This window comes from Pelophylax lessonae, assembly GCF_965119305.1.
Source record: "Pelophylax lessonae genome assembly, chromosome: 7".
NCBI lineage: Eukaryota > Metazoa > Chordata > Amphibia > Anura > Ranidae > Pelophylax > Pelophylax lessonae.
The window spans coordinates 62,020,989-62,045,117 of NC_138774.1; the positions used below are offsets into that span (position 1 = coordinate 62,020,989).

The window sequence follows — 24,129 nt, forward strand, 5'->3', positions numbered from 1 at the left end:
AAGAGGCAAAAGTGGGCAGCCCTGCCTCATACTGTTTGATATTTGGAAGGTTTTAGAGACCATACCTGAAGTCCACACTTTAGCAGAAGTAGAAGTGTAGAGAGCAAGAATGGCCGAGGATATGTGCCCTGTCAAACCGAATTTATGTAGGACTGCTCTGAGGTATGTCCAATGCACTCTATCGAATGCCTTCTCCGCGTCCAGAGAGAGAAACAGAGAAGACGTTCGCTGGTGTTCAGCCCACTGCATTAGGTCAATGATCCGTCTTGTTCCATTGGCTGCCTGTCTCTGAGGGAAGAACCCAACTTGGTCAGGATTAATCAGCCCCCCGCAGGGACTGCTGAATAATTACTCTGCAAGTTCCCCTGGTTACCAACACACGGTTATAAGTAAATACAGTTCCTACATTCCTCTTGGCTCTTCATTTAAACAGCCCAGGGGTATTGGCTTTTTTTTTTTTCTGTTGTTTATTTTATGATGAGGATAGGAGAAGGGAATAGTAGGATACTCCAATTTAACTATTCACAATATCTGAGGACTTCTATCTTCATAACTCCACATTTAAAGATGGAACAGCCAGGCTGTTAATTCATCGTGCCACTTTAGATGAATGGGGTTAAGTCTCTAGCTTTCTTTATCCTTTCTCACAAGACGACTAAATGAACAATATCTTATCTTTAGGATACTCTCCCTAGTATCCTCTTTCTGATGAAACCCGTCCACTGACTATCCTATGAGCAGGGATGGCCCCCCTCAGGTCAGGCCCCTTGATACGAGTTTGTGTACTCACGATACTGCAGAAACAGTATCTCCAGTGTCTCCCCTCTCAGTCAGCTTCCCTGGACCTCTGGGTTCAGCTCCTGTCGACCACTCCTCCAGTCCTCAAAACGACCTCCTGAGACCACTTGGCACCTCTACAGAGGAGGAGGCAGCCACCCCCTCCCTCCGGGACTCCACTCCCCAACGAAAGACCCCGAGCACATGTGCTCCTGGCTTTTATACAGTATCCCGGCATGCACCGAGGCGACCTGCCCTCTGCCAATCATCAGGACTGTATCAAAAGCCTATTCACCCATTCGTCAGGTTTCCTCCCACTGTCCAACATGCCTCCCTATTGGACCAGCGTGAAACACTGTCTAGACTGAATGAATCACATATTGAGCATAATGAGCAGACCTCAGTAACAGATCCTTCTCCCTAATAGGCAGAGAACAATATAGATTTATCTGCAGCCCCTGTGGTAAGCAGACTGAGCTCAAAACTATACTCTCTCACTAGCACCTACCTAGGTTGGTGCTACACTTACATTGGCCAAAGCTTGATCAATATAAGTATGCAGGTAAAGCTGTCCATAAACATTGAATCTTGGTTGGTTCAGCAGGACCCAGCTGAAATTTGACCTATTAACGGGCAGGCTGAATGTACCCAAGTGGATTGATCGATCCACTTGGGTATAACCAGCCTGTCAGATTTTACATGCAATTATTGCTAGCTACTTCCCCCATGGCATCCACCCCCTGCAGGAGAACACAATGGCTCTGTGGGACAGATTCCCCCATGAACACTGACTGTGTTGATGGGGTAATAGAACTCATGGTTGCAGGAAAGAAAATTGCTCCTTCCATGGCCAGCCTAGGATCCTACCTGGAGTTCAGCTTTAATCCTTCCTCCATAGCTCTTCCATACCTCCTAATATTTAGTGCCCGAACAAAAAAAGTAAAGCCTACATGTAAAAAATCTCTTTTACCCTTTTATATTTCATCAGATTGTTATTGAACTGCTTGAGATTAGAAGAGATGTTCAAACTTCAAAAAGTAAATACCTGAGCTGGGTTACTGAATCACTTAATTCTTCCCAACAAAACTGAACTCCATAACCAACTTCCCCCCCAGATGATGTCCCAGCATTAATATGCAGTATATTTTTACCTTGTTTCTTTATTGAAAAACAGTCTTAAAGTAGAATTCTGAAACATCCCAAACTAATACTAAACATGCTACTTCCCCCTCCTAACACCTATGCTTACTAACCTGTGTAAGAAAGATCTTTATACTTTCCTATTTTCAGCCCGCTCCACTCCAATTACGTGACCAGCTCCAGTGTGGCCAACCGCCCGTAGATTTACGGACAGCCCGTAAAAACAGGGCACTTTTCTCCTGCCCGTAAATCCCCGTAGCAGGAGAAAAGTGCCAGTAAATCTACTGCGGTGGCGGCAAGGTCAGAACTGCGCATGCGCGGCGCGCAGTTCCGGAGGTCCCCGAGTTCTTCTCTCGCACTCGCAGCAATGCAGACTGCCAGACTCGTACTATTCGTCGGACGAGTGCCACTGCACGGACCGCCTGTGCCCGCCCCTGCCTCCGCCCCCATCCCCGCCGTCATTTAAGTTTTCCCACAATGTGGAGTCACTCACTCTGTCTGTGGACTGGAGTGGGCTAGGAGATGCTGGATGGATGGTGGAGTGGACAGAGCAGTCGCAGACTGACAGCCGAGGCAGAGGACTGGTGAGTGCTGGCCGAGTCACTCACTCTGTCTGTGGACTGGAGTGGAGTGGACTAGGAGATGCTGGATGGATGGTGGAGTGGACAGAGCAGTCGCAGACTGTGACAGCCGAGGCAGAGGACTGGTGAGTGCTGGCCGAGTCACTCACTCTGTCTGTGGACTGGAGTGGAGTGGACTAGGAGATGCTGGATGGATAGTGGAGTGGACAGAGCAGTCGCAGACTGTGACAGCCGAGGCAGAGGACTGGTGAGTGCTGGGGCTCCGAGCCTCCGACAGCTATCAGGAGCAGACTGGAGTAGAAAGATGAGTCAGGGGGCAGAGGACATCAGTGTCCTGCTCCTGTGCCCCCTTCACCTCTCCACAGGCAGTGTCACAGCTTCACTCTGCAGTAATGTCACTGATGTGGCTGTGGAGAGGTGAAGGGGACTTAGGAGGAGGACACTCATGTGGAGAGCTCTGACCATCTCCTGTACCATGTACACAGTCCCTGACCACCCCTCTGTACCATGTCCGCAGTCCCTGACCACCCCTCTGTACCATGTCCGCAGTCCCTGACCACCCCTCTGTACCATGTCCGCAGTTCCTGACCACCCCTCTGTACCATGTCCGCAGTCTCTGACCACCCCCCTTTACCATGTTCGCAGTCTCTGACCACCCCCTGTACCATGTCCGCAGTCTCTGACCACCCCCTGTACCATGTCCGCAGTCTCTGACCACCCCCTTTACCATGTCTGCAGTCTCTGACCACCTCCTTTACCATGTCCGCAGTCTCTGACCACCCCCTTTACCATGTCCGCAGTCTCTGACCACCCCCTGTACCATGTCCGCAGTCTCTGACCAACCCTGTACCATGTCCGCAGTCTCTGACCACCCCCTTTACCATGTCCGCAGTCTCTGACCACCCCCTGTACCATGTCCACAGTCTCTGTCCACCCCCTTTACCATGTCCGCAGTCTCTGACCACCCCCTGTACCATGTCCGCAGTCTCTGACCACCCCCTGTACCATGTCCGCAGTCTCTGACCACCCCCTGTACCATGTCCGCAGTCTCTGACCACCTCCTGTACCATGTCCGCAGTCTCTGACCACCTCCTGTACCATGTCCGCAGTCTCTGACCACCTCCTGTACCATGTCCGCAGTCTCTGACCACCTCCTGTACCATGTCCGCAGTCTCTGACCATCTCTTGCCTTTTATCATGTCTGCAGGGGAGTCTGAGTGAGAGCGCTGCCGGGATGGGGGGTCACGGGAGAAGTCAGATGTGCGGGGCCTGCGGATTGGAGACAGGGGCCATCTGACTGAGCCCTGAGAGGAGGTCAGTGACAGAGCTGCCAGACCAGTCTGATGGGGGGATCACTGATGTAAGGGGGCATTGATATAAAGATCCCTCTATATTAGTAACCTCCCCCCCCATATCTTAATGTATTCACTCTGTGTAAGGTGGTCACTGGTCACCAGATTGCCCCCCCCCCACATCAGAGTTCCTGGCGTTCCCCTTTACATCAGAGTCTGCAGGATTCTCCCCTTACAGTGCGAAGGGGGAACTCTGCGGATCCTGATGTAAAAGGGAACTCTGATGTAAAGGAGAATGCAGTGGACTCTGATATATGGGGGAACGCTGTGCTGGCTGGGTTATATTAATCTGATCTTCATGTTAATGGAGAAATATGGTTTTTGACTTTTGTTTAACCTAAACACATTGATAATAGCACTATCTACATGTTTATATTTTAAGTATTGATATTTGCACGGTTTAGCACTGAAAACAGCCTGTTTATGTACATTTTTGCAATGCCAGTAAAAAATTGGTGCGTCCGTAAATATTGGACGTTCTGCCAGTAAATTTCCCTCCCGGGGGTTGGCAACACTGTCCAGCTCCCCTGTCTCAACAAGTGGCTGCTGCAGAGGAGAGGAGGGAGCGAAGACGACAAATGGACCATAATAAACCTATGGGTGATGTCAGACTCCCAGGCATTGCCAGGTGTTGTGGAGCACTCTCTCCTCTCCCCTGTAGTTGGCACTGACTGACACAGGGGAGACCACGTGACCAGAGTGGCCTGAAAATAGGTACGTTTTTGCGTCTTGCTTACACAGGTTAGTCAAAATAGGTGTTAGGAGGGGGAGGGGGGTGGGCATTTTTAAGATTAGTTAGGTATGTTCCAGAATTAAACGTCAACTAATATTACCCCTTTGGCATCTTCATCAGGCCTGTAAAATTCCTGCAGAGGCAGCTTCTTGGAGGAAGATATATCAGGGGGACTTAGGTCAGTTTCTAATAACATGAATATGGCCCTCAACAACACATCTTCCAAGAACCCTTTCCCAAGAGGCAAGGCAGCAGCATTGTTTTGCTGGAATACGGGAACGTTTGTAGTCCAGGAAAGGAGAACTCTAGCAGGGCTGTTTTGTGATTGGGAGCAGAGGCACAGTGTTTTCAGCTCAATAAAGGAAGTTAGAAGCTCTCTGGATTTCTAGCAGATCGTTTTTTTTTTTTTTTTTTTTTTTTTTTTGTGCTTACAAAGTTTTTAAAAGAAAAAAAACTTGGGCATGAATTGGACAAAAGTACTGCCTTTTTATACTGTTATGGTGATGTGTTGGAAAAATATTTTTTGGGTAGGGTAGTAATCTATTCTATTTATAACCATTGACTAGAAACCTTGTTTCCAATTCTATTTTAGAGTAATACGACTTATCTATATATTGTATATTTTACAGGTAGGTTAGAATAAACAATAAGGCTTCAATTAATAACAGTAAACTAAAAGACCATAAAGAACAGAATTAATTTTTTTTTATTGACTGTAAATATTTACAAAATCTATTGCACTGACATTTTTCAGTGTTTCGCATTAATAAGCAAAGTGAATATTTGACTGCAATGATTAAAAGCTAGTATGCATTTTTAAGAAAGAAACTTAGATCCATTTTGAATAGAGTGTGATTAGGGCAGACTATACTTTGTAGCTTGTTAGATTCCTCTAGCTTACCCATACTTCACCTTTCCACACAGTTCCCACATGTCTGGTACTCAGAGGACACAGTTCCTCACTGAAATATTTGGGGCAGACACATTATTTAAAGAAAGTGGAAAATAGCATTGGACCCATGAGATTATCCTATACAGTGCCTTGCGAACGTATTCGGCCCCCTTGAACTTTTCAACCTTTTGCCACATTTCAGGCTTCAAAACATAAAGATATAAAACTGTAATTTTTTGTGAAGAATCCACAACAAGTGGGACACAATCATGAAGTGGAACGAAATTTATTGGATATTTCAAACTTGGGAGACACACCAAACATGTGGAAGAAGGTGCTCTGGTCAGATGAAACAAAAATCAAACTTTTTGGCAACAATGCAAAACGTTATGTTTGGCATAAAACCAACACAGCTCATCACCCTGAACACACCATCCCCACTGTCAAACATGGTGGTAGCAGCATCATGGCTTGGGCCTGCTTTTCTTCAGCAGGGACAGGGAAGATGATTACAATTGATGGGAAGATGGATGGAGCCAAATACAGGACCATTCTGGAAGAAAACCTGATGGAGTCTGCAAAAGACCTGAGACTGGGATGGAGATTTGTCTTCCAACAAGACAATGATCCAAAAGATAAAGCAAAATCTACAATGGAATGGTTCACAAATAAACATATCCAGGTGTTAGAATGGCCAAGTCAAAGTCCAGACCTGAATCCAATCGAGAATCTGTGGAAAGAACTGAAAACTGCTGTTCACAAACACTCTCCATCCAACCTCACTGAGCTCGAGCTGTTTTGCAAGGAGGAATGGGTAAAAATTTCAGTCTCTTGATGTGCGAAACTGATAGAGACATACCCCAAGCGACTTACAGCTGTAATCGCAGCAAAAGGTGGCGCTACAAAGTATTAACTTAAGGGGGCTGAATAATTTTGCACGCCCAATTTTTCAGTTTTTTATTTGTTAAAAAAAAGTTTGAAATACCCAATAAATTTCGTTCCACTTCATGATTGTGTCCCACTTGTTGATTCTTCACAAAAATTACAGTTTTATATCTTTATGTTTGAAGCCTGAAATGTGACAAAAGGTCGAAAAGTTCAAGGGGGCCGAATACTTTCGCAAGGCACTGTAGGTATTAGATCCTATCTTAAGGGCCTTTCACACTGATCAGCCTTACCAAAACCAAAAGAAAAATGCATGCCCATTCAATCCTTGGAAACTCTTCACACCAGTCAGTTGTGGGTCAGTTGTATTCTTAAAGCCCTGCGCGCTGCATTTTTGATGCATGTTTGGTGCGGTAAAAAAAAAAAACTGTGCATTTTTTTTGCATTTTGTGAGTCACGTGTTCTTTTTTTACAGGTGAAAAAATACAGCAAAAAAGCATATGCATTTTTACTGTGTTTTTGCAATGGAGTAGTGTGAAAGCAGCCTTAATGTAACGAAGTTGATGTAGGTGATATGGTTCCCAGGCAGCCAGCTACACCCAATAGGATCTCCACATTCTCCTTGGCTTGTAGTTTAGTGTAGCAAAAAACTGTGAATTGACGCACCGCACCACTGCTGAAAGGTCCAGATGTGACTTTATTCCACAGTATGGGTCAGAGGGACAATTATATCCAACACATTTTAGGGGTCCAAAAACACCCTCTTCATCATAGCTTGAGATAGAAAGCAATGCATTTGGGAAAGACGTTAGCTGTACCTTTAATTGAATATTTTCCAGTGTGATTCTTGTCAGATCATGTCTGCTGCTAGTTTGACATGTTAAAGAAGTGGGGATGACTGGACCAGTAAAGGAGAGAAGATCTGAGAAGAAAACTTGTTGTGCTGTATCTCCTTGGTGAGGCTGTTACATTCAGTCTACCACTATCACTCTATACCAGAAATAAATTTGATTTTATTGGTAGCCCTAACTCTTAAACTGGACCTATTGTGTGATATAAACCTATGTCAATAGTCTTGTGTAGATGAATAAATAAGGAGTAATATAAGGGCTGAAATACTTACCACTCCAGTCTCAATTCAGTGCATGCCACATAACTGGTCAATTCGTTTTGTAATCTCTGTTGACGAAATGGGAGCCACTGCCTGCCTTGCTCTAGATGAACTGTTAGATAGATCAACCTTTAGCAGGAACCATGTGATCAGTGCCACAACATTGATCATGTGACCAGCTGGCTGCCAAAGTACAAGAACTTTAAGGGAAAGATAAGTATTTCAGAGCTTGCTATAACTTTTTTTTAACCATCACTCAGAGTGATGTATTCAGAAACGTATAGGTCCATTTTAGGGAAAGCCCTCCCAAAACATTTATATCATCAATTATAACTGGATGCTAGTAATGTTACCCATTGGCTTCTTATTTTCTCCTCCCTCTAATGCTATTATGGATTCTAGATCCTCCTGGATAATGTAGAGTGACACAAAGATCCAAGAAAGAGAGTGAAGGCTCCTTATGAAAGAAGCTTAGGTACAGAGTAAATGCCAGAGTCCCCAAGAGCATTAAGAAGTAGGTGGCTTATATCCAAAGCTGAAATATCAGTATTGGCAAAAATATTGTTATTAGTTCTTCTCTGCCCACAAGATGTGAAACATTCATTTCAGGTATATAAGTTCATCTTTTATAATTTCTTCTATCCACTTCATCCCGGGGATAACGGCAGCATGGAAGTCCCGGGAATCTGCAGGGACCCGTTCCCTTTTATACCCTTTACAGCTATTCACTGTTCCCCAACTTATTACTCCAACCTGTAGAAGCAGAAAAGAGGGTAAGATTTCAAAAGGTTATTGCAAAATACCTGGGAACTAGACACCCTGCTGCTCTGCCCTCTTGTATCATGTGATTATTTTATGAAAAAATAAATGCTAAATGATCTTGGAGGCAAAATGCTGTATGCTTTGTATTCACAGCTACTGCAATTGCACAAACAAACCAAACATTTTGATCATTTTGGGTTTCCTGAACTACAGTGTAGTAAGCCTTCTGACTCACATACCCCTATACCCAACTGTTCTCGTGGAGAATTTAGCCAAAGGGTGGCCAGGAGAGGTGAACAACTTAAGGAAAATATAAGTAAATTTTGATTGCTTGGTGTTGCACCCTTAGGCACTGAACCACAACTGCAATTCCCATATATACAACTCTTCCCATTGTGAAATATGTTAATGAATATGTCAACTTTTAAAAGTACTTCTTAGCTTCCAGGCACTGGCTTCAAAATTGTAAGTAAAAATGTTAATTTTGCAAAGTGCCAATGGCCAATACTGTCCACCTGCTTGGCCATGAGCCTCTGTATATACTTTTGAGTTGGTTGTCCCTTTGACAGCTAGAACAAGGGTTAGAGTTAGGATTGTTATTAAGAAACTTTAACCAGCTTCTATTTTTAAAAAAAATTAGTAGATAGATCTCCAATAAACAAGGAAGGAAAAGTTTTATCTTATAAATCAAAAGGAAAGGAAAGGATCTCTGACAGTGCTCCTTCAAAGCAAAGGGGAGGGCAGGAAAAGTGAAATGGAATTGAAAAGAAAAGGTGAACGGTAAAGTATGGAGCTTGCACTGGTTTGTAATGAGAACAATTAATGGAAGATCACTAGGGAAGAAAAATTATTTTGCAGGTATAAAAAATAAAAATACCAAAATACATGGGCAATGCATAATTGATTGCTGGAAAGTGAGGCAAGGTAAAGCAAAACATGTTACAAAACTATGCTGGCAATCCACCCCTCGAAATTAAAAGATGGGTTTACTGTACCTGTATGTAACGCTTGTTATATTGTTTAATAAGAGGACCACCAGCATCTCCTGCAAGAGATAAAAATAAGCATAAATAAACTGATACACTCTGCTTAGCAACTTAGCAACAGTTTATTACTACTATATTGCCTGAAATAGGTACATTGCCTGCCATATCCAATAATGAATGCAAGAGTCAATGTGCTTTTGTCTTCATACATTTTGGATGGACTGAAAGCAATGAATCTGAATGAATCATTATGATACAAGATGAATTGTAATGAGTTGCTGTACTTAGCACGCTTTATCGAATAAGGCCAGTTGTGTATGACAGACAAGAAAAGCTAAACCAGAAGTCAAATGACTTTAAGGAAGAAGGAACTGTTAAAGAGACACATAGAGGTTGATTTACTAAAGGCAAATAGTCTGCGCACTCTGCAAGAGCAGTTTCTCTAGAACTTAGTAAATGAGCAGAAGCTCTACTCACTTGGATATTCTTTGCAAAGTGAAGCTTTACCTCATTTACTAAAGTCTGGAGCAACTGCACTTGATGAGTGCAACAACACTTTGCAAAGTTCACAGTCTATTTGCCATTAGTAAATCAACCCCATAAGCTCCAGATTTCTGCTAAGACCTGCATAAGCCATGTCCTAGCATGATGAAAGTTGCCCTCTTAATACTTTTAAGCCTCAAGTCCATCTAAAAGTGACATTTCAGCTTTGTACGGTTTCTGGGAATTTGGAACTTTCTATTCCTTTTTTCCCCTCCTGATGTCTCCAAGGAAAAGGGGTGGGTGAACCCAGCCATGTCTTCCTAAAAGAAAAGTAAATTTGCCAGGATAGAAATAAGAGAACTTCCACTTTTGACTTGTTTTTTTTTTTTTTTTAAGTGCAAGGAACATGACTGTTGGAAAAGGCATGTGTATATGAGTTATCTGGACACCTGGTATACACACATCCTTGTTCTAGGTCAATGACGTAACATGTAGAGGGGTAAGGACTAGTGATTGGGATAAAAGCTCTGACCACTGCACTTTTAAAACCAAGTCAGCAATGGCGGCTCCCTTGTACTGTCCTGACATATTCTTTGGAATATAGGCAAGCATGAAATCAATAAATAAATTGGCCTAGCAATGTTATAGATTACCTTTGCAGGTCTGGGGATCCACTTCAGGGTCTATTCCTCCAGTACACAGGAAATTGTCAGTTACAACATCTTTGATATCGACCACATCTTTAAAGTCCTTCACTTTCTCTGCATCTTTCAGGCAGCCTTGTCTCTGTTAAGGACGGAATGAGAAAAAAAAATCAGACAGAGGAGAGGCTGACTGTCTTTGTGAGTACTAGTGATGAGCTGCCAATTCAGACTGAATTTTGGCTGTTCAGCAATCGGCCAAACTAAATGGTCAATTGGCAGAGCTGGACCTAGGCTGCACAGGGAAATAAGGGTCTGCAGACAGGGGGGCTTATCGGAGTCTAGAAGACTCCTTTACCCAGGGCCGGATTAAGAGCATCATGGGCTTGGTGCTGAGGATTTTGAAGGGCCTTAAGGGCCGTGCCTTGGCATGCACCCAGAGGAGGAAGGGTGCAGTCATGCATGCCTAATTCAACATGGGATGCTGTCTCTGAAGCCCATAAACACATCCATGCATCGGCAACTGTCCCTCCTTGTCCGGCCTTCGCGCTGTGTGGGGAGGTTCTGAGGGAGCTGCCTGGGGAAGCGAGCATAGAAGCCAGACTTCTGTGTTTACAAGTGACAGAAGAGCGGTAACAGTGAATATGGCCAACCCGGGGCCTATATAAAGGTAGGGGCCTGGAGCTGCAGCTCCAATAGCCCCTACGTTAATCTGGCCCTGCCTTTACCCTCTTCCCACCGGCCATACGCATATGTGCGGCCTGTCGGTAGGTGGGCCTTAACGGCGAGCATCCGCATAACTGCCACCCTGTGTAAACAACTTACCATACTGTCAGCATGGTAGCGGGTGGGGATCAGTAAGCTCCCAATGCATACTTGCAATCGGGAGCTTTCCAATCATGTGACCACTGTGACAGCCAATAACATAGTTACATATAGTTACATAGTTAGTGAGGTTGAAAAAAGACATCAGTCCATCCAGTTCAACCTATGATGTGTGTGTGTTTGCTTTTAACCGTACATTGTATACTCCTGTATGTTGTGGTCTTTAAGGTGTCCATCTAATAGTTTTTTGAAACTATCAATGCTCTCTGCTGATACGACTGCTTGTGGAAGAGAATTCAACATCCTTACCGCTCTTACAGTGAAGAACCCCTTACGCACTTTAAGGTTAAACCGCCTTTCCTCAAGTTTTAGTGAGTGGCCACGTGTCTTATTGTATCTCCTTTCTCTGAATAGTTTGTTCCTTATGCTAGGGTCACCAGTACAGTATTTGTACATTGATATCATATCCCCCCTCAATCGTCTCTTCTCCAGAGACAACAGGTTCAGTGCTTGTAGTCTTTCCTCATAGCTGATGTCCTCCATTCCCCTAATTATTTTTGTTGCCCTTCTCTGGACTTTCTCCAGTTCCAGCACATCCTTCCTGAGGACCGGTGCCCAGAACTGGACAGCATACTCCAGATGTGGCCGGACCAGTGGTCATATAACCCGAATCTGTGCCTCCGCCTCTCAACGTTAAAACTCCTAAAGGGCCGGGAGGCAATCAGTGTGAAGGGGTCAAAAATAAATTATTTTAATAACACCTGTCCCACACAGGGGGGTCGATATCTGAGGCTCCTTATTTTTAAAGGGGGATTCAAGATTTCAACAAGCCCCCAGTCCACAGACCACCACAACCGCTGTGCCAGGGTTGTGGGAGGAGGCACTTGTCCTCATCAACATGAGGACAAGGTGCCTTGTCACGGGTGTCCCTTGTTGAGGGTATGTAGCCTGGTATGATACAGAAAAAGGGGGATCGTGCTCCTCCTTTTCTGGGCCACCAGGCTGCATGCTGGTATGGATTTTTGGGAAGAACCCCATGCTTTGTTTTTTTTTGTTTCAATTTCTACTGTACCTTCAAAAGTGCTATTTGTCATCCGATTGTCTGATCATGTGTACAGGTCTAAAGACGCAATCATATCAAAAACACTGATCTAGACAATGGGAATACAGATTGCAGTCCTCCTTACCCAGTTCCCTTGCTTTATCTGGACATTCATCTGCTCAAAATCATTTTTACTTTTTTCTGTTATAAACAACGCTTTCACCAGATTTCCAGCCAGTAGAAAGTTTTCTGTGGGAGGAAAAAAAGACAAAATTTGTCCATACAACTGTTTGTACTGTATATTTTTTAACACCATAAGATTGAGTTAAAGTATATCTAAAGCCAAAACTTTGAGGTACAAATGTCATTCATAAATACAATTACCAGAAAAACGATCTGTAAAAGTTACAAGTTTACAGAAAAAACAGCAATTTCTACCTTCAAAAACGTGCTACTAAGAGTACATAGGTATAAGATAAACATTTCCTAATCCGGCCCTTTTTAATTGTTATGGAAATTGGCGCTTTTTTGAACATTGCTGCAAAAATAGTAGCTAAACGCCCCAAAAAACCTGCATCTCTGCCTTGCTGCCGGCAATTCCCACCGGTCAAAATGACAGCCAGGAGTTGTGTGTAAATACAGGTGCTACTATAGCCACTTCTGTAAAACAGACCTCTTGACACTCTCTTTATAAACACTGTTCATAGGCAAGATAGAGAGATACAAAGTATCACTACTGTTACTTGTGCAACTTGTCATGCAACTTTGGTCATCAGAGTTGCACGACATGTCGTTTGCAATGTTTTCCAATGATACCCATTCATATATGCGCAACTTAGGCCCCTTTCACACTCATGCGACGCAATTTTACCGCGATTTTGCGGCGCGATTTTGCTGCGATTTTGACGTGATTTTGAAAGCAATGGCAATGGCTATGGCTCAAAACGCAATCAAATCGTGGCAAAGTAGTGCAGGAACTACTTTGAAGTCGGTGCAACTTCAAAACGCACTGATATGAATGGGACTCATTGAAAATAATGGAAAACAACTTGTCATGCGATTTTGCGGTCCAAAATCGCGGGACAAGTCGCACTAGTCTGAATGGGGCCTTAAAGTTGCAGCAACTTCAAAGTAGTTCCTGCACTACTTTGGCCCGATTTTAATGCGTTTTGAGGTCCAAAGACATAGACATTGCTTCAAGTCGAGTCAAAATCGCATCAAAATCGCGGTAAAATCGCGCAGCTTTCAAGTCGCACAAGTGTGAAAGGGGCTTAACTCTGATCCTTTCATCTGCAGATCAAAGAGGTGAGCTTCGATTTGCATATTATGTCAGTTAAAGCAACCTGACAAATAAAACACAGCTGTTTTTTTAATAAAATGTGTTACTATTTAACCCCTTACTTTAGTCTGCTCAATCATAATTGACCCCTTTCTGCCCCTTATCCCCTTTCCTTTTTTCTGCTGATTTTTTTTTTACATTTTTATAAACATTAACATTTGTAATTTTTATTTGAGTGTACGTTAATTATTTTTTTTTTTGTGTCCCCCCCAAAAAAATTCTTTATTTTATTTTTAAATAACACTGCAATGCTTTGAATAATAATTTAAGACTCCATTTACACCAGCGCGACTTGTCAGGTGACTTGTCAGCCTGACAAGTCGCGCTCCCTCGCGGTCCATTGACTGCTACAGGACTCGTTCTAATAGGAGCGACACAAGTCGCTCCGACTTAGAAAAAGGGTCCTGTACTACTTCGGGGCGACCTCGGAGCGACTTGCATAGACTTCCATTATGTGAAGTCCTTGCAAGTCGCTCCGAAGTCGTGGTGCATGGGAATGCACAAGTCGCCCCCGAAGTAGTACAGAGTCCTGCTGCCCCAGTGTGAACCGAGTCTTAGAGTCATTTTAAACAGGGCAAATTATAAAAAAAGTATATACTTTTTATTTACACTAACACTATTCACTGTCATAGGTGGGTGCACAGGGTGTGCCAGGTGTGCCAGGGCACACCCTAATCACCCTGTGCAGCACAGATTCCCCCTACTGCCCTGGCTCCCATCCCCCTTACCCCCACAGCTCTTCCGGCTTCCCTCCTCTCCTCTCCAGCCGGCTGTTGCTGTGGGGATGTTTTAGGGTGAGTGGGGAAAGGGGCCGGTAAATATATAATTTGCCGGCCCCCTCCCTTTCTGAATGAGCATCGTGAGTGATCAGTAGTGTGTGTTTGAGCTTTGGTGTGCACACTCTAATGCATTAGGCTGCGCACACCTATGTTCACTGTAACAATAAAAGTGCATTTTTTAGCTGTTTTGCTTTGTCTATGGTTTGCATAACAAGCAAAATATGTTTTGCAAGACAATATCACCAAAATAAAGCTTTGATTGTCCTAGAAGAAAGGATATGTTGTCCCACCTATGATTTTTTTTTCTGCTGTTGCATTCAACTATATTATATTGATAATATTCTATATACTGATATCTAGTGGTAGATCAGCACTACAACTTGTTTATCTTTGGATTTGGTATCACCCTATGTTCTAAAATGGCAAGCATTCTGGTAGAGATCTTTAGTTGTCCTTGAGGAAATTCTTTCACCGCGCATATTTTATATATATATATATATATATATATATATATATTTTTTTTGTAATATATTTACAGTATCTCACAAAAGTGAGTACACCCCCCACATTTTTGTAAAATTTTTATTATATCTTTTCATGTGACAACACTGAAGAAATGACACTTTGCTACAATGTAAAGTAGTGAGTGTACAGCTTGTATAACAGTGTAAATTTGCTGTCCCCTCGAAATAACTCAACACACAGCCATTAATGTCTAAACTGCTGGCAACAAAAGTGAGTACAGCCATAAGTGAAAATGTCCAAATTGGGCCCAATTAGCCATTTTTTCTCCCCAGTGTCATGTGACTCGTTAGTGTTACAAGGTCTCAGGTGTGAATAGGGAGCAGGTATGTTAAATTTGTTTTTATAGCTCTCACTCTTTTAAACTGGTCACTGGAAGTTCAACATGGCACCTCATGGCAACGAACTCTCTGAGGATTTGAAAAAAATAATTGTTGCTCTACATAAAGATGGCCTAGGCTATAAGAAGATTGCCAAGACCCTGAAACTGAGCTGCAGCCTGATCAGCAGCAGCGCCGGGTGTAGCGGGCGGTGCTGCTGATCAAGCTGGTCTGCTGTTACATCCTGGCCACTGAGTACCCATTGTGGTTGATCTAATGGTGTCATCGGATCCCTGAGGCTGCCTGCTTATACGCTGGGGGAGTGCATCCAGTGATTACACTGCTTAATTCATCTGTGGTCTGGTAAGAGGCTCAAGTGTCCGTGGGTGTCTCGCTGGCATAGGTGGTTTTTAATACCTGAACTCTATTTCCTTTTTCAATCTGGTAAGAGGCTATAAGTTGGTGGCGGTTTCCCTTTTCTATATCACTGGGACAGTTATTCACGTTATTTACGTTGTGTCCGGTAAGCTGCTTCACAATTGGTGAAGGATACTCACACACTATGTGGTGGAATAAGATTTGAACACAATTTATTTTCTGTACGGTATCACGCTATGGAATGTTTTCTTTTTTATATGGTTCAATACAACACATATTGAGTAACCTACGCATGAACTTCACGCAATCTCCTTGGCTTGTGAATCTTACCTCAGCATATGTATCGTGCAGATTCAATTTGTCTTTCTGGTAAGCACATTTCCTAAGGGACCTTGGAGACTGTTCAAGATTTTCAACGCTTTCTACACATTTATTTATTCACTATTGGGACATTTATTTGTTCTTTATCACTCAGCGCGACTTATTGTATTATTAGAAGATTGTAATTGTCCATGTTTTCCTGTTCTGAAGATCAGCATCTTCATCGGGACTGATCACGTGTTCTTCAAAACATAAAACTACTGAACATTTCCCAAGGAGTCATAGGACTCTGGGGGAGGGGAGGGGGGGATGATACCAGACTGCTTGAGAGAGTTCAGGTCAGTTGGCACTGAGATGAGCGAGAGTGTGAACCTCTTGGGCAGTGCATCCAGCTGTTCAGGGATCCCAGCTAAGGGAAGAACCTGTATCCTGTGCCATCGCTACCAGAGAGCAGAGTACAGCCCCAAACTCTGTTTCGCTGCTGTAGGACGGTCCCAGAGAGAGAGATAGAGAGGCTACTAATCACCATCCCCAGTGCTGTTCGCTGGAGACTTAGAAAGAGACCTGCTACCTCTGCTACCAACGATGTGTGCCAGGACTGGTGAGAGGGTTATCAACCAGCTATGTGCACTGTTGGGTAGGAACTGAGTTATCCAGAGACCGACTAATCACTATACCTTCCACAAATAACCTTAGCCCAGGTACAGACAGTAGGCAGTAGGCCTTCATACTGAACCCTTGTTCAAGATAATACTGTTTCCCTGAACTGCCCTTACATTTGACTTTACTATTTTCTGTCAGGGTGCCAGGAAACCAGACCACACGAAGATGCAAGTAAAATAAAGCATTTTATTAGAGCAACAACAATAAATGCACAGCAAGAGTGAGGAGCGAAATCAGGAACAGCCGGGGTCAAGTCCAGAGAGGGTAGTCATCCAAGCCGGGATCGAGTCCAGAGGCAGGTAGTTTGCCAATGCTGGGTTGTCTGCTGATGCCGGGTCATCTGCCGATGCAGAATCGAGAGCCAGGAAAGTTGTTAGCCAAGCCAGCTCATGCACGGAGGAACACCAAGAACAGAAGACTGCTAGCAGTGATGCACCTTGGAGCACAAACACAAGGGCAAAGGACTGCAAGCCAACAGGGGATATATATATAGTCAGGTGTGCAACATCATCACTGAGTGATGCCCAGGCAGCAGGCAAGTGATGATGCAAATAGAGTTTATAAAACACAGCAGTCTGCACATATCCAAGATGGCTGCCAACAAGAAGGCAAGGTAAGACCTTGACAATACCCTCCCCTCAAGGGCCCCTCCTCCGCAGAGAAAAAAACAGTTTCTAAGGAAAGCGAGCATAGAAAGCGTGGAGAAGGGCGGGAGCATGAAAATCAGTGGAGGGAACCCAGAAGCGCTCCAGAAGACCATAACCCTTCCAGGGCACCAGGTATTGAACCGGACCTCAGAACAGATGAGAAACCAAGATGCTGCTAACCTCATACTCCTCAGGATTGCCCACAGGAATGGGATGAAGGCGAGGAAGTGAAGAAGTAGTGCGATTTGCAAACCAGTGGCTTCAAAAGGGACACATGAAAGACATTGTAGATACGCATGTGAGGAGGAAGATCAAGGGCAAAGGCCACCGGGTTCACCTTACGGAGGATGTGAAAAGGCCGAACAAAAGGGGGTGCCAGTTTAGGAGTGGACCTGGTACGAAGGAGCAAATAAACGTCTCCGGCCTGCCTGGATCTTCTGATGCTGTGCAGAGACCTGTAAGGTCTCTTGAATCTGCACCCAAGAGGAACGGAGGACACGAAGATGATCCTCCGCAGCCGGGATGTCCTGGGGTGAGAACGATTCAGGCATCACAATGGGTTGGAACCCATAATTGCCCATGAATGGAGACATTCAGGAAGACAAACTGCCCAAGGTAGCAGATCAACTCAATTGTCCTGATGGTCAGAGATATAGCATCAGAGAAATTGCTCCAGAGCTTGGTTGGAATGCTCAGCAGCACCATTGGACTGTGGAATGTAGGCCGAGTCGAATACCCACCTGGGAGCAAAAGGCGCACCAGAACCTGGAAACAATCTGGCTCCCATGGTCCAAGACAATCAACCTGTGTAAGCAGAAAACCTCCCTGGCAAACACAGGGGCAAGCTCCTGAGCGGTAGGCAGCCATTTAAAAAAGAAGGTTGCAGTGGCACATTTTGGAGAACCGGTCAACAACCATGAGGATAACCGTGTAACCTTGAGACACGGGAAGTTCAACAATTAAATCCATGGCCAGGTGAGACCAGGGACGCTCCCCATTGGGAATGAGGTGCAGTAAACCCAAGAGAAGGTGCCGTGGAGATTTGTTCTGGGCACAGACCGAACAAGCAGCCACATGCACAGCAACATCAGTGCAGAGAGATGTCCACCAGAAATGACGGAAAATAGCCCAGGACATCTGGTTCTTACCAGGATGACCAGCAGTCTTGTACGTGCGCAACAGTCTGATGTGCAATCCCTCAGGTACAAAACATTTGCCAGCAGGTCTCTCTGGATAATGGCCAAGAGCTCTCTGTCTCCAATCTCGTAGTTGTATTCAGCTGGAGACAGCTTCTTGGAGTAGAACCCACAAGGAAGTAAGGGTCCATCAGGTGTCCGACGCTGAGACAGGAGGGTATCTACTCCCGTCTCAGACGCATCCACCACTAGGACAAAGGGTAAAAACCAGGATTGGGATGAGACAGAATGGGAGCCAAAGCAAAAGCAGACTTGAGAGCCTCGAAAGCTTGGATGACAGCAGGCGTCCAATAGTGGAGATCACTGCCCTTTTTGGTCAGATCTGAGATTGGTTTAGCCAAAGAGGAAAAGTTCCTCATACATTTCCAATAGTAGTTAGCAAACCCAAAGAAACGCTGAATGGAACGGAGACCACTAGGATGAGGCCCTTGTAGAACAGCCGAAAACTTCTGGGAGTCCATGAAGAACCCTTCAGCAGAAATTATGTAGCCCAAGAAGGCAACCTGAGACAGGTGGAATTCACATTTCTCAAGCTTACAGAAAAGCCCATTCTCACGTAACCGTTGCAGCACCGGTTTGGCATCCAGGTAGTGCGATTCAATGGAGTCCGAATAAATCAAGATGTCGTCCAAATAGACTACCACGCATTGCTGCAACATATCACGAAATACATCATTGATAAACTCCTGGAAGACAGCGGGCGCATTTCACAAGCCAAAGGGTAGCACTAGGTAATCATAATGACCGGTTCTGCTATTTAATGTGGTCTTCCACTCATCGCCCTCCTTGAGCCTTACAAGGTTATACATGGCCCTTAGGTAAAGCTTGGTAAAGACCGTTGCACCCTTGAGGTGGTCGAACAATTCAGTAATCAATGGAATTGGGCATGCATTCTTGACCGTGATGCGATTGAGGCCCCTATAATCAATACAAGGTCTCAACTCTCCCCCTTCTTTAGGCAGAAAAAAATGTCGCCCACTGGAGAAGTGGACTTGCGAAGGTGCCCCCGGGGAAGCGCATCCGCCACGTACTCCTTATTCTCCGCAACCGAGAGAGGATAATCCCTGCCGCGAGGGAGAATGGCACCAGGTTGCACGTCTATGGCACAATTGTACGGACGATGAGGGGGGAAGATTACCAGTGCACACCTTGTCAAATACATCTTGATACTCATGATATTCAGTAGGCAACACTGAATCCGAGAAGGTACAAAGTACCTTAACAGGCACATGGATACAAACAGCGCCACACTGTGGGGACCAACAGAGGATCTCGACCGACTGCCTATCAAAGGTCGGATTGTGTTTCTGAAGCCAAGGGTACCCTAAAGAAACAGTAGTGTGGGGGCGATATAACCTGGAAACAGGTTACTCCCTGTGAACAGCCGCTATCACCATGTCACCCAGAACAGTCTCGTGGGTAACCTGTGCCGATTGCAGGGGTCTGCCATCAATCGCCTCAATGACTAGAGAAGAAACACAGGGCTGCAAGGGTATGGAATTTGCAGCAGCAAACATACTGTCAATAAAGTAATCGCCAGCACCGGAGTCTACCAACGTCTGAGTAACCACCGAACCTGCTGCCCAGGAGAGGACAACTGTGATTAGCGGTTTATCTTTATGGGAAATCGGGAACAAGGAAATTCCACCCAAGATCTGCCCCCAAAAGGACCTTAGGTGCAAGCGTTTCCCGGACGGGTAGGACAAGATTTCAGGAAATGCCCACCAAGGCCGCAATACAGGCACCGGCCCTCCCTCCTCCTAAAGGCCCACTCAGCCTCAGAAAGGTGAGTGAACCCCAGCTGCATGGGTTCACAGCCAGACGCACCATCCCCAGGAGACGTGGGAGGTGAGCGAGGAATGGGGAAGAAAACTTAGGAGTAAATCTGGTAGAAGGCCTCCGCAGGCGCTCCTTAAATGATGGTCTCTCCCTGAGCCTGGTATCGATCAAAATCACGAAAGAAATGAGAGCCTCAAGCTCATCAGGGAGATCCTTGGCCGCACTCTTATCCTTCAATGCATTGGAGAGACAATGAGAGAAGACAGCCACCAGTGCCTCATTATTCCATCCCACCTCTGCTGCCAGGGTACGAAATTTGATGGCATACTAGGCAACGGTTCGTATACCCTGTTGAATGGACAGGAGCAGCTTAGCAGCAGAGGCAGAGCGAGCAGGCACATCGAATACCCTACAGGAGGCGGCAACAAAACTCGGGTAATCGAGTATCACAGGATTATCATTCTCCCATAAGGGATTCGCCCAGGCCAAGGCCTTGTCTGAGAGCAACAAAATTAGGAAGCCCACCTTGGACCTGTCAGAGAGTAACGCCTGAGGAACCATCTAAAAATAAATGCCCACTTTGTTTAGGAAACCACGACACCGACTCGGATCACCCCATAGCACTGCAGGAGGGGGGCTGAGCCAGTCATCTCTCTGGTAACAGCGATTTCAGCTACAGGAGCAGGATCTGCAACAGGAGCAGCAGCAGGAGGAACCACAGGCCTAGCAGCACCAGGAGCATGGTGTGCTGTGCATTTAAGGACTTTCCCTGTTTTACTAAATCTACCCATATACCACCTCCTGTTACCTACTTTAGTTCACTTGAGTCCAAATGGTGACCTTCCACTTTGTGCCTAGTAAGGCCACCCTTATACTATTGAGCAGTGTAGAGCTAGGGGTTTAGACATACCTGAATTTATACTACTGTTTATTGTTACACTCGGGGTGACAGTATTACTATTTAAGCTGACCCGTGAGGCTGGTTCAATTTTAGGCTACATGGTATTGTTAACTGCTCTGTATGCTAAGTGCACTGTCATCTCTGTCATTTAATGCCCTTTTCTCTTATCGCTGTCCTGTTATGTTGTTTAACCATTAATAGGCATCAATATACAACGTTTGCATTTGATTGTTCTAATGTCTATTCTTTCCAAATAGACTTATTGCTGAGTACTAGGTTAGCTGTCTGTTCTTTGTGAGACCTAGTGCTCGTGTACTCAGCTGGGTATGTGGCTAAGGGTTTTGAGAAGGTTGAGGCCAGCGTCAAAAGACCTATCTCAATATATGACTCTTTTGGGGGTTGCACTACACGTTTGTTATTTTTTCACTTTACACTTGTTGTTACACACTGTACACACTGTTACACTCCCTGGAATAATTGCACACTTACCATGATCCTTGCAAGACACAGCCTTGTCCCGTTGTTTTAATGCCCAAGATGTTCCACTTGTACATGGAAGACAAATAGGCCTGCAAAAATAAAATAATTTTGAAAGGCTTTCATTGCTTATATTCTTTGGTAAAAGGTGCATATTTCCATCCATTTTCAAGTAAATTCCACTTGAAGACAAAGCCATTTCTGGCACTTTTTGTTTGCAAGTTTAAATCAGTATTTTTGCTAGAAAATTACTTATAACCCCCAAACATTTTACATATTTTTTGTAGCAGAGACCCTAGGAAATAAAATAGTGATTGTTGCAATTTTTTATGTCACACGGTATTTGCGATGTGTTTTTTCAAACACAATTTTTTTGGAAAAAATACACTTTAAATAATTAAAAAAAAAAAAACACAATGTATACCCAATTTTTTTTTGTAAAATATGTTACGCCGAGTAATTACAGTGGATACCTAACATGTCATGCTTTAAAACCTAACATGTCATGCTTTAAAATTGGGCACACTTGTGGAATGACAACAAGCTACGGTACTTACAAATCTCCACAGGCGAAGCTTTAAAAGATTTTACAGGTTACCTGTTTAGAGTTACAGAGGAGGTCTTGCACTAGAATTATGCTCTCGCTCTAACGTTCATGGTGATATCTCACATGTGTAGTGCAAACATCATTTATATATGAATGTGCGACCTACATATGCATTTGCTTTTGTGCACGAGCATGGAGGAATGAGAGGTGATTTACATTTTTTACACTGTCCCTTCAATTTATTTATTTTTATTACTTTTATTCCTATTACAAGGAATGTAAACATCCCTTGTAATAGAAATAAGGATGACAGGTCCTCTTTATAAAGAGATCTGGGATCAAAAAGACCCCAAATCTCTCCTTTACCTTTAAAAGCAAAAGATCAATAAAAAAAGTGTTGATCTTTTGCTTTAAAAAAAAAAAAAAATGTATTTGTTTGTGTCATGATGCCACCCGGTTCTCCAAGGCCATAGAGGTGATCAGAGACAAATCTGGTCTCTGTTCGCCTCTGTGACCAGCCGGCTGCACCTTCGGATTGTTTCTCGGGTGCGCCGGTAAAAACAGTGAGCCTGAGAAACACCAGCGAGCGGTAGGATTGTCTTCTATGTAAACAATGTAGAGACGTGACCCTTTATTATGTGGCACCACACCAGAGGCAATAACCTCTGGTGAGTGTGGTGTCTTTTGGGGAATGGTGAACCCTTCTTACACAGTGGTGGAGGATTCAAAGATTTGTACAACCATTGTGGTGTATTTGAAGAAAGAATATTGATTGGGGAACTGAATAACTTATGAATTTATGAAGATATCACTGATGAATATATAGAAAAATGTATGAACTTTTTGATATCACAGATGTTGGCACTTTAAATTGGTGTGTTAGGAGCACCTATAAGATATTTAGGTGTTTTATTGCTCTACCAGAGAGTGTATTTTTAGTTAGTCTTGTTTGTATTTAAAACATTTTGTTTTTTTTTTATGGTGGCAGAAAGTGTATTGTTAACACATTGGTATAAATATTCTCCAAGGCACAGGATATTAACAGTTTTTTAGTATGACAAGCATTTTCACACTTGCTTTCCCATATTTTTGTTATTGTATCAGAAATTAATATTTGTATGTGTAGCATCCTACAAGGTAGGTGCTAGGCAAAAGTATAGTAGGCCTTGGCTGCCTAAAAGCAGGGCCATGATTTTCAGCTGGGCTGTCATGTCTCCCAGGTGTTGCTATTGAGACTGGGGAGTCTCCCCACTGGCTCCATGAGAGGGTTCTCATTGAGCAGTGGAGGAAACCCAATCAGTGGCGCACTCAGGCTTGGATCTACCCCAGAAAGGCAGATTCTGCTGCACAGGATTCTGGGAGTGGGTATAAGGGGAGCGGATGACGCAGCATCTTTGGTGGGAAGCAGAGTCCCAGGAAGGAGAGTACGGCTGTCTCTCCTCCTGTCAGAAGGATCGGGTGTCTTGGGCGGCTTGCCTGAGAGTACAGAGAGAGCTGAGCTGAGCTGCAGAGAGGATCCGGTGTGCCGAGGACCAGCTGAGCTGAGGGGGCCCAGTTTCAGGAAAGCATTCCAAGTTCGTGAGTACTGTAACTGCCCCTGGGGGGGTCTGCCAAGCTGAGAGGGGACCGCTCCGGTGAAGGTCCAAGGGATCCAGGAGCTAGCTAGTGGTAAAGGGGGTGTCAGTGTGACCTTGAAGTGTCAGAGGGGGTGCCTAGTGAGAGGACCCTGAAAGTGTAAAGGGGCGCCAGCGGTTGGGCCCTGAGGAGTAAAGTGTACAGCGCGCAGTGTACAGTGTTGAGAGTTGCAGCAGCACAAGCAGTTACAAGGAGCTACCTCCGCCAGTGAAGGGCTGGAGGGAGCTGTTCACAGGACTTTTGAGCTAAACGCAGTATCAAGAGTCAAGTCTTACTACAGTCCAGGATATTTTGAGTTAACCAAAGGGTTAAAAGCCAAGTTCTAGCACAGTCCAGCAAGACAGCATTTTTCAAGCGCCAGCAAGCGTTGGTCGGCATTCAGCTGGCTTCAAGACAGCACTAACAGGCATTTTTC

The 24,129-nt window shown here is 44.5% G+C and overlaps 1 protein-coding gene across 1 annotated transcript in view; it reads right to left on the reverse strand.

Annotated features, from left to right (window-relative positions):
• Positions 1-8,037: 8,037 nt before the first annotated feature.
• LOC309559995 (complement factor B-like) overlaps positions 8,038-24,129 on the reverse strand; it is a 230,250-nt gene continuing 214,158 nt past the window's right edge. The window contains exons 15-19 of the mRNA XM_082263476.1: positions 21,545-21,624; positions 12,356-12,459; positions 10,356-10,488; positions 9,229-9,278; positions 8,038-8,224 (exon numbers count right to left, since the gene is read on the reverse strand). Coding sequence (XP_082119602.1) covers positions 8,072-8,224; positions 9,229-9,278; positions 10,356-10,488; positions 12,356-12,459; positions 21,545-21,624 — 520 coding nt within the window. The 3' untranslated portion in view covers positions 8,038-8,071. The remainder of the gene's footprint in view (positions 8,225-9,228; positions 9,279-10,355; positions 10,489-12,355; positions 12,460-21,544; positions 21,625-24,129) is intronic.